At 39.9% G+C, this 10,392-nt stretch overlaps 1 protein-coding gene across 1 annotated transcript; it reads right to left on the reverse strand.

Moving 5' to 3' along the window:
- Nucleotides 1–8,991: 8,991 nt before the first annotated feature.
- Nucleotides 8,992–10,088, reverse strand: LOC114636932 (olfactory receptor 2B2-like). Its single transcript, XM_028785026.1, has one exon. It carries the CDS (start codon nt 10,035–10,037, stop codon nt 9,090–9,092), a length of 948 nt encoding a protein of 315 aa, XP_028640859.1. The 5' UTR covers nt 10,038–10,088; the 3' UTR covers nt 8,992–9,089.
- Between the last annotated feature and the right edge of the window lie 304 nt (nt 10,089–10,392).

Consider the following 10,392-nt stretch of genomic DNA (forward strand, 5'->3'; position numbering starts at 1 on the left):
TCTTGGGTGAGACTTCATGTTTTCACCTTCTGGCTTCGTTGGAAAGTCCCGGTACCAGGCATCCACGTCTCCTTGGGGTTTTAGCCCTGGCCTTTGGACTGTGAAGTGACAACCCACTGTCCAACTTGGGTCTTTTTTATCTGGTCCTCCCTAAACCTTTGGGACGCCTTGGACTTCAGGCTTTGAACCTCCCTCTCTACTTCACCTATGGGAACTGCTTCATACACCTCCTTCTTTCCCTTTGGGATTTTTCTTGGAGAACCTCTGACCACTGCATCTAGTGCCCAACTTAAGAGCCTCTAAATTTACCTGTCCCTTTCAGTCAAATTTGGACTTCATACCCCTTAGATAAGCCGCTAACCAAATGATTAGGGGAACATAAAAATTCCTCATTCCAATTTCTTTTTTCTTCACTCTGAATCCTGTTTGTTTCTGTCTGGTCTCCCTGCCCTCCCCCTACCCCAGCTCCTACCCCCCACGGTGTTAAGGTGGGGGCAGGGGAAAAAACAAAGGAGAAGGCCAGCTGTGGTGTGTTCAGCACACACCTGCAGAGCTTGCTGGAAATAACCCTCTTAAGGTATGCAGATCATTTGTTTGTGAATTTTATTCCAAATTCTGGAGTCGGATTCTTAAGCTACTGCTTCCCTCTAGCTCACTTTGTCCTCATGTGACTCTGGTCTTAGATCCAAAAACAATATCCTAAGATTATGCTATAAACTCTTATCTCAAGATCTGTAAATTGCTCATTGGGTATGGTTTGAAATCTATATAATCTGTAGCAAAATGTGACTTTAAACTTATAACAAAAGGTTTATTCTGTACCCTTCTGGCCTATGTGGACCTCTTCCTTCCCTCCTGCTCTCTCCTGGGTATCTCTGGCTCTAGGCTGCAGTCCTGAAGCTTCAGCTAACACCTTGGTACTTACAGGAACAGTGTTCTGCTTTTGCAACTCCCTCTCTCTGTTCCTCCACTAACTCAGATTTTATTACAACAGCCTGATCTTAGTACAACCAATGGCCAAAAATTGGCAAACTTGGTTTTGAAATTCTCACAAATCATTAACAATTTCTATTGCCACAAACAAATGATCCTCAAATATCTTAAATTTAAACTTGCTCTGGTCTACACTTCCAAAAGTCTCTTACCTCTGAGGTTCTACTTCCCAGTTTTAGAAATCTTTTATCTTTATGATTTTTTTACACTCTAATCTCAAAAAAAAAATCTTAAAATTATGTTGTAAACTCTTATCTCAGAATTTGTAAATTTTTATAGGTAATCATATATCAATATATATCAATACATATAATTTTAATCATAAGCCTTTTATATAATATATCTTAATATATGTATAAGTAGGAAAATTGTTGCTTTTAAATAGCAACCATGTGGCTCTCCCCCATCTTTGCTGGTGATCTCAGCAGGATGTAAGCAGTCTCCTGGCTGGCAACCATCTTTACTAAGGTTAAAGAGTACATGCTATGTGACCTCACCATCTTAAGATGACAATGTGGCAACAATTGTAACAACAATTGTTAAGCAACAATTGTAAAACTTCTTAGTCCTAATGAGCTCTCCATTTCTCATTGTATCTCTTTTTATACTAAGGAAGCAACAAGACTCAAATATTTTTCAATTGGTACAAACTTATCTATGATGCTAGAAAATTAAGGTTATATTTGCTACAACATACTGGATATGCCATTCAATTCTTTTTCAAATATACTATATATGATGATAAATTTTTGAGGTTATAAGGGTCTATTCAGATTAATAAAAGCTAACTTAAGATATTTGCCTAATGACTTATGTCTTTGATAACTGTTTAACACCAACTGCTAGAAAATTTAGAAAAGTAACAACATATGTTTGATAATCAAGATTTATAAATTTCTAAGGTCTACTCATGTTCACAGTAATAATTGTCTAGCTTTCTTTGTCTTTTAAGCTTTAGCTATTTGGATAAACTAAGCCATACCAACAATTCAATGGCCTATAACGGTACACTATAAAAGGATCAACAAAGTTGCCACTCTTTCTATGAACTGTGTCTATGATTAAAAGTTTTATTTTGGTACTAGAAGAGCTTCAATTAAAAATTGTTATTTTTTAAGCCTAAACATAATAGATATGGAATATAAAGTCCTAATCTCATTAAGTAAATCCTAGACTTACTAGATTATTGTAAACTGTTAAGGATAATTAAGAAATGCAAGCTAAGGCTAGGTAGATGGCTCAGCGGTTAAGAGCACCGACTGTTCTTCCAGAGGTCCTGAGTTCAATTCCCAGCAACCACATGGTGATTCACAACCATCTGGAATGGGATCTGATGCCCTCTTCAGGTATGTCTGAAGACAGCGACAGTGCACTCACATACATACAATAAATAAATAATAAATAAATAAATCATTAAAAAAAGAAATGCAAGTTAATATTGTCAGTCATCTTATAAACAAACACATTCTTTAATTAATTACAGGAATAAGTCTTATTCAGTTTTCAAAGTTAAGTAACGAAAGCAAGTAATTAAATCAGGTATACTTAATAGATGGTCCTCAAACTCTTCAGAGATCTGCAGAAAATAGCATTTATAATGTTCAATAAAAAAGCTTTTCATGATAGAGGGACATACCATCTCCTGGTACCCCTGATCTTCTCCAAAGAAGATGGGCACAGAACAAAGTCCACCTGGAGCTTGCATTACATGTATCAAGGCCAGCTATTGGGTGAAAAACTGCCCTTCACCTTGACTACTGCCAGATGCTGTCCAAACTGTGGACAAGTAGGACACTACTTTGCCTAGAAAGGTAGATCAGTCGCCCCAAGTTCCTACCCTACAGAAAAGTCTATCAGATTTCTAAGCCTGGCAGCTATAGACTGATACTATACTGGGACCCCTTCCCAAGTGACCAAGGAAGTGACTGTCTAGGTAGTTGGTCAAGTCTCTGTCATTTTTAAAACTTAACATTTTTATTGATTCTTTGTGAATTTCACATCATAGACCCTAATCCCTCTCATTCCCCAGTCATTCCATATCTGCCCTCCACCCTTGTAACCATCCCCCCAAAAGAAAATAAAAAATAAAAAACAAAACAAACAAAAAACAAAAAATTCCACCTTTCTGTGGAAACTGCAGTTTGTCTTGGTGTGTTATACAGCACATCCTTTTGCCCAAATTGCTTTACTTGCAAATATTCATTGCAATGAGTCATCATTGGTCTGGTTTGGGGCCTCTGGCTTCTGCTAACCCATCAATACTAGACCCTCACCAAGAATACTCTCAGATTTCCTGCTGTTGTTCTGAGTCAGAGATTCTGCAGGAACAGTTCCTTCATACACTCCAGCAGCTCATAAATAATTTAGATGTCTGGGTAGGCCAGCTCAAAGCCCTGGATCTGGGCCTGGGTGGTAGCTGAGTTGGACATCATGCCAGCTCTTCCACCCCCACATCACCAGGGCCAGCTTTCCCTAACTACTCATGTGAAGGATAGGGCCAACTTTCTCTAGTACCATAGCCATGGAGGGGTGGGGACAGCTCACCCACACCCATGTTGCCCAGGCCAGATCTTCAGTGCTTTCCAAGATGCGGTGTGGACAACTATCTCTACTGCCACAGCTGGTGAGGGGTGAGATCTGCTCAGGAAGCCCTCAGACATCAACATGTTTTCAGGCAGTAGATCTGAATGTCTGCATGTCCGTTGATGGTAACATGAGCCAAAGAAATCGACACAGATCCCTGGAGAAATAGAACTAGGTGTATCTTTTCTACAATATGGATTTTAGTACAAATTACAAACAATGCTATTGCTAACATGTCTAAGACATCTCTACAGTGTGGATTTCTGTACATATTACAAACAGTGGTGATGTTAACATGTTTAAAACTGATCTTTTTTTTTAATAAACATAAAAGTTGCTCGTAAGTGAGCCACACTCCTCCATTCCTCCATGGTCACAGCCTCCAGGTTCCTGCTCCCTGCTTCTTTTTGCAATAGACTATAGCCTAAGATGTAAACCCTTTCCTCCTCAAGTTGCTTTAGGTCATGGTGTTTATCACACACAGCAATAGTAACCAAACTAGGACACCTCTTTAAAAAAAAAAAGTGGATACAGGAAGTAGAGGAAGGGAGGGACTTGGGTAGCAGAGGGGAGGGAGAGGGGAAAAGGATCAGGGAAGGAACATAAGAGAAACCCAGAGGGCCAGGAGAATGAATGGAAATATGCAGCCTCTGGGGGTGGGAGATGGGAGGACCCTCTAGAAATTTCCAGAGACCTGGGAGGTGAGAGACTCCATGGGGGTGACTTTAGCCAAAATATCCAACAGTGGGTGATGTGTTTATAAAGAGAGAGAGAGAGAGAGAGAGAGAGAGAGAGAGAGAGAGAGAGAGAGAGAGAGAATATGTTCTATGGGTGTGTGGTGAGGTATGGGGGAAAGGGATGTCTCAGCTGGCCATGCCAAGGCATCACTTCTCCCTGAGGGACCAGCCACACAATGGTATAGTACAGAATAGAGTTTATTCAGGGTATGGGGAAGAGAGTTAAGAGGGTAGTAGAGGCAGAGAAAGGCAGAGACAGTGAGAGAGCAGAGAAGTAGCAGCTGGCCATGAGCATATGGAGAGACTGGGAATGGAGGGAGGAAGGGGCAAGGGGACAGAGGGATCAAGAGATTAAGAGAGTAAGAGTGCAAGAGAGTAAGACAGGAGGGAGCAAGCAGCCCCTTTTATAGTGGACCAGGCCTACCTGGCTATTGCCAGGAAACTGTGGGGAGGAGCATACCTGGCTGTTGCCAGTTTAGACAGAATGCTAACATGGGGAGAGGGAATTCAGAGTCCACCTCCAGTAGACAAACAGGGCCCCAAGTGGAGGGATAGGGTTATCAACCCACGGTCAAAATTTCTGACCCAAACTATTCCCATCTAAAAGAATAGCAGGGACAAAAATGGAGAAGAGACTGAAGGAAAGGCTTTCCTGTGACTGGCCCAACTTGGAACACATCTTGGACAGGGAAGGGGGGTTGTTCAAGCTCCAGGGCTTGACACTATTATTGACGCTATGATGTGCAGGAGCCTAGGATGACTGTTCTCTGAGAGGCCCTACAAGCAGCTGACTGAGAAAGATGTAGATACTTTCACCCAACCAGTGAACTGAAGTCGAGAATCCCTATGGAGGAATTAGGAGAAGGACTGAAAGAGCTGAAGGAGAGGGTGACCACATAGGAAGACCAACAGACTCAACTAACCCAGACCCCAGGGAGTTTCCAGAGACTGAGCCACCAACCGGGCAGCATACACAGGCTGGTCCGAGGGCCCAGCACATATACAGCAGAGGACTGCCTGGTCAGAGACTTGAGATCCCAAGGAGGAAAGGATATAGGAGAGGGGAAGAAGGGGGCACCCTCTCAAAGGCAAGGGGGAGGGGGAATGGAGTGAATAATGGGGGGGGGTTACCAGGAGGGGGGCAGTGGCTGAAATATAAACAAATAAAATTAATTTAAAAAAAGTTCTTGTAAAGGTAAGGGAATTTTCTTGAATCCACCTCTCTTGGGTCAAATGGACTCCAGATAAGTATTCCTGTCAATGAACAACCTGTTTCTGACATCTGTTTATTCTTATAGATAGGATCCCTTCCCCTTTTTTTCTGGTCCTAGGACTCCCCTCCTCCAACTTACCAGGACCATGGGCCTAAGGAAAATTTTTTCCTTTAAACTCCTTGACTGTCTTCTGCCCCTCATCTGTTCTAGCATCCTGCAAGATCCAAATGTTTCCTCCAAATCTGCATCCCAGACAGTGCTAGCCCCAGATGGTCCAACATCACAGATTGCTTTGCCCAGGCCTGTACTTTCTGAGCCCCAGATCATCCCATAGAGCTTAGACAGTCAGTGAACTAGCCAACATTCCTAGGGCTTGCATCTCCAAAGATGTTATCAACTTCAGACAACAGGAAGCAGTGTAAAGAGCACAGTAGCCTCATTCCTGCCTCACCATCACCCCTTTCAATTTCCTCACCTTTTTTAACAAACAAAAGGGAGGAATGTTGTAAATCAGGCCCTCCATCAGCCTACCTTTCATTGGCTTAGCACCAGCAGCTTACATTATTAGCTGCTATTTCCAGATGTGGCACATTTTCACTCTCATTGTGAACTCAGGGTTTTTCTTCAGTCTTTTCCTATGCAACAGGCATATCCTTTAAAAGGTCCCTCTAGATGTCGTGACTCATTTTCTGTTTGCCTGTCTCTCTGCTTGCCTGTCTTTACTTTTCTTTTCTGTCCTCACTCTAAGACAGCCTCTGTCTCCACTTTCTCCAATAAACTTCTCCTGTTAGATCTGTTGCATAGTGTGGTCTATGCAGCAAAACTTGGCACAGACCCACCAAGGTACCTTTTGCTGCTTAATCCTAACATGGTGGGCTTGGGGAATTACATGAACATCTCACAACAGCAAAACATTTCTTTGGCGATTTTGTTTAGAAATTCACACTATTGTCATAACTAAATGTATATGCTTATTCCAATACACAGTAAAGGTTTTAATATTTAATGCTTGAGTTTTATCTAGACTTTAAGGAAAACTTAAGAAAACTAAGATGTAATTTTTTCATTTACTCTCAACATCATATGGTCTCTGATAATTAACACTGCTTAAAGAATGGACATTAATGCTATGCACGTGTTTGTTAATACAACTTAGCATATATTTTATGTTGTATTGTTGTGAATCCCACATAATAAAAGGCAATAGTTTGTGAGAAATACTGAGATAAAAAAGCTTTGGAGACTTTTGATTCCTTTTCAGATTGTGCTCAGCTGAGGAAATAGACCCTCCTCTTGCATAACAATGGGGCACCAAGGTTTTACAAAAACCTTTTCTAATATTCCAGCTTCATTTGCCTCACCAATTGGAACCACAGGAAAAAGAGAAGCTACCCTGGCACCAGTGACAGGAAATGCAGTGTTGTATTGTTTGTTTTAGAAGGAGATAGAAATATTGCAGAAGTTCTTGTAGTATATGTAGCTCAATCATCCTTGTTCTGTTTTGTGAGCACTTATGTCTACAGCATGATACTGAGAAGCAGAAGGCTGTATGTCTGTTCTGTGAGTTAACGAAGGACAGAGTAAGTAAAAGACTTAAATAGGACTAGTCTGTCCATATGAAGAAAGAAAGACTCATCACATAGTTTGGATTAATCAGTGTTGCTGAAGGAAGCAACTATAAAATATTTTTAAATATGTTGTCTGGTAAACAAATAGAATTCACACATGAGAAGAAAAGTCTCATGAACTGTAGCATCTCAATTTGCTGGAGTACTTTAAGTTATGGATGAGATTTTTGCACATATTCTATATTTGATGACATCTTAATGGTTTTAATTCCAAGTTTCCATAATTTTGGAAGTATAGACCGTTAGTGTTGCTAATCACAAACTCATTTAAATTAAATTTCAGAATCTTCACCCTAGAACATTTGTTCCACAAAAAATCAGTAAAACAAATCAGAACATTTAAAAAATTTTTATCAAGTCCTTAATCTATTACTTACAAATAGTGACAGAAAAAAGAAGTAATATTTATTAGGTGCATGTTTAGATATTCACACCTTATACTTTATAGTGTATGATTTGTATAAAGAAAACCTATCGATGTATACTCACAGTATGAAAATGACATATTATTCATAATGAGCATATGTTCATGATTTTATAAATTATCACATAGAAATTTGTGTAGATTAATGAAATGAGAAATAACTTTTTTTCACTTAGACACAGTAAAAGCCAAATTCAACCTGTAAACCCCACCTGCCCAAGGACCCGGTAACTTCCTAGAGTGCTGGGAAATGTTGTTCTTGAAAAATAACAAAGCCACATGGGAAATATGGTGGCTGTATGGTTTTGTCCTTTAAAAGCCCCTATGACGTGTGACTCATTGCCACTTGCTGGTATTCCAGAGAGCAGACCTGACCAGAGTCCATCATGGTCAGTATTTAATTAAAGTTTTCTTCAAGATTGGCACCAAATTGTGGAACTCGTTTTTCTCTTGTAAATCTCAGTATAAACAAAACATCTATAATTTCTTTCACAACTTCAATTTTAAGTATTAAATTCAATGTCCTTTTAGAAAAATTCAAAGCACTTTCAAATATTACCCAGATGCCTTCACCCTACCTCTCTGTTCCCTTTTCTCTCCCTGTCACGCACATTGAATTATGGAAAGTGTTGCTGCACACATTTGGTGAAAAGAGTGACAAAAATTGCCTTACACACAAAACTTATACTTGTTGAAGAAATAGTGTTTATGATTCAATAGGGTTTTTACTCCTATTAAGGCATTAATGCTGGTATTTACTGAACTCAATTTTCCTTTACAGCTTTACCCTATATGTATTTGTTAATCAGTCAAAAGCAAAAAGTTATAAAATATTTAATATATTGACCAAAGTTTTTAATTTAATATTATTATTCTCACAACCATACATTGAAATAGCATGAACATGCCTTGAATGAAAAACCGCCTTTTCAAGTGTAAAAATTTCATTTGACTTAACTTTCTTCAGCTACAACATTTTCAACATTTGGTATTCTAATTAATGTTTCTTGTGCAAATCAGCGCATTGTTCTGCCTTTTCTAGATTAGACATTTTTAAGCCATGGCCTATTTATTAACAATCCCAAAATGTGTTGTGTATGTGATAAAATATTAGACAAGGTTTATTGCAAAATAATTTATATTTAAAATTGTGATCTACAAATTTTCTTACAGATTTTTCTTATGTGCTTCAACGCCAGTGTCTTTGCTGTGACTCAGAATCACAAATGTTATGGTTGTGTGGTGTTCTATGAACACTTCAGTCACTGTGCTCAGTCCTGCCTGCAGTTCAAGCATCCCCTAAGGTTATTGCCACAATGAGAGATCTATTGCACTTTTATAAGTATGAAGTGCAGTATATGTTTCACCAATAGTTGACTGTTTCCTTCTTGGCCCAGTTACTCTTGTGATCTCTGTGGCATTTGTTAGATGGTTCCCTCATGAATTCCAAGTCCAGAATCGTCTTTTAGAAGCAAATCTGTTTATTCTTGCTTCTTTGGTCTCTTTAAAGCTATTGCCTTGTCTTTACCCAAAACTCCTTTGTTAGTGCCCTCCTCAGAGCAGCCTTCACATCCTTGTTCCTCAAAGTATAGATAAATGGGTTGAGGGTAGGTGTGACAATGCCATAGAACAGAGCCATGATCTTGCCCCTATCATGAGAATAGCTTGATGGAGGCTGAACATACATACTAATAGCTGTGAAGTAGAAGAGGAAGACTACCAGCAGATGTGAAGCACAAGTATTAAATGCCTTCCAGCGACTCTCAGCAGAACGGAGTTTCAGCACTGCCTGAGCAATGGACACATAGGTGGCCAGGATGAGGCTGAGAGGCACCAAGAGCAGCAAAGCTCCAAGAACATTAAGCTCGGCTTCATTCACAGTTGTGTCAGTGCAAGCTAGTTTCAAAAGGGCCGGAACTTCACAGAAGAAATGATCTATTACCCTCTGTCCACACCTTGGGACTACCACAGTGAGGGTGGACTGCACAAGAGAGTTTGCAAATCCGCTAATCCAGGTCCCTGTGGCCATATGAATGCACCGTTTCTGGTTCATGATGATAGGATAGTGAAGGGGCTTGCAAATGGCAGCAAAGCGGTCAAAGGCCATGATGGCCAGAAGGATACATTCAGTTGAGCCCAAGGCCAAAAAAATATAGAGCTGGGCCACACAGCCACCATAGCTGATGGTCTTTTTGGGTCCTCTAAGGTTGACCAACATCTGAGGAACAGTGCTTGTAGTATAGCAGAGGTCCAGAAGAGAAAGGTTGGAGACAAAAAAGTACATGGGGCTGTCAAGCTGGGGGTCTAGGCGGGAAACCAGTATAATGGAGATATTACCAAATAAGGCAAAGATGTAGGCCACCAGAAAAATTACAAAAAGAGGTGTCTCCAGCCAAGGCCGGTCAGAAAATCCCAGTAAGATGAAGTCATCTACTGAGCTCTGATTGTTGATCCACATATTAGTATTAACAGGTAAAATTCTAGCTTTAACCTGTAAATATCGAATTTCAGGGATGACCATTACTCAGTTAAGAGGAAACAATGGAGAAATAGAAGTAATACATGCTGAGATAAGATTCCTGTTTTCCCTCTGTATAGTGTATCAACATGGTTGTAATATTGAAAGATCAGCAATGTACCTGGGGAATGTTGTTTAATTGATTGCTGGTTAATTCAGGCTAGCTATCCTCTGGATTTTGGTATATTTTCTTCTAAAATGCTTCAGCAGTAATACCATTGGCTTGACATGATGTGGACATTTAGTAATGACAACATTATAAATTAACACAAATTTGGAGAAGACAGAGTTTCTC

The sequence above is a fragment of the Grammomys surdaster genome, unplaced genomic scaffold (genome assembly GCF_004785775.1).
Source record: "Grammomys surdaster isolate TR1022 unplaced genomic scaffold, NIH_TR_1.0 125079, whole genome shotgun sequence".
NCBI classification, from domain to species: domain Eukaryota; kingdom Metazoa; phylum Chordata; class Mammalia; order Rodentia; family Muridae; genus Grammomys; species Grammomys surdaster.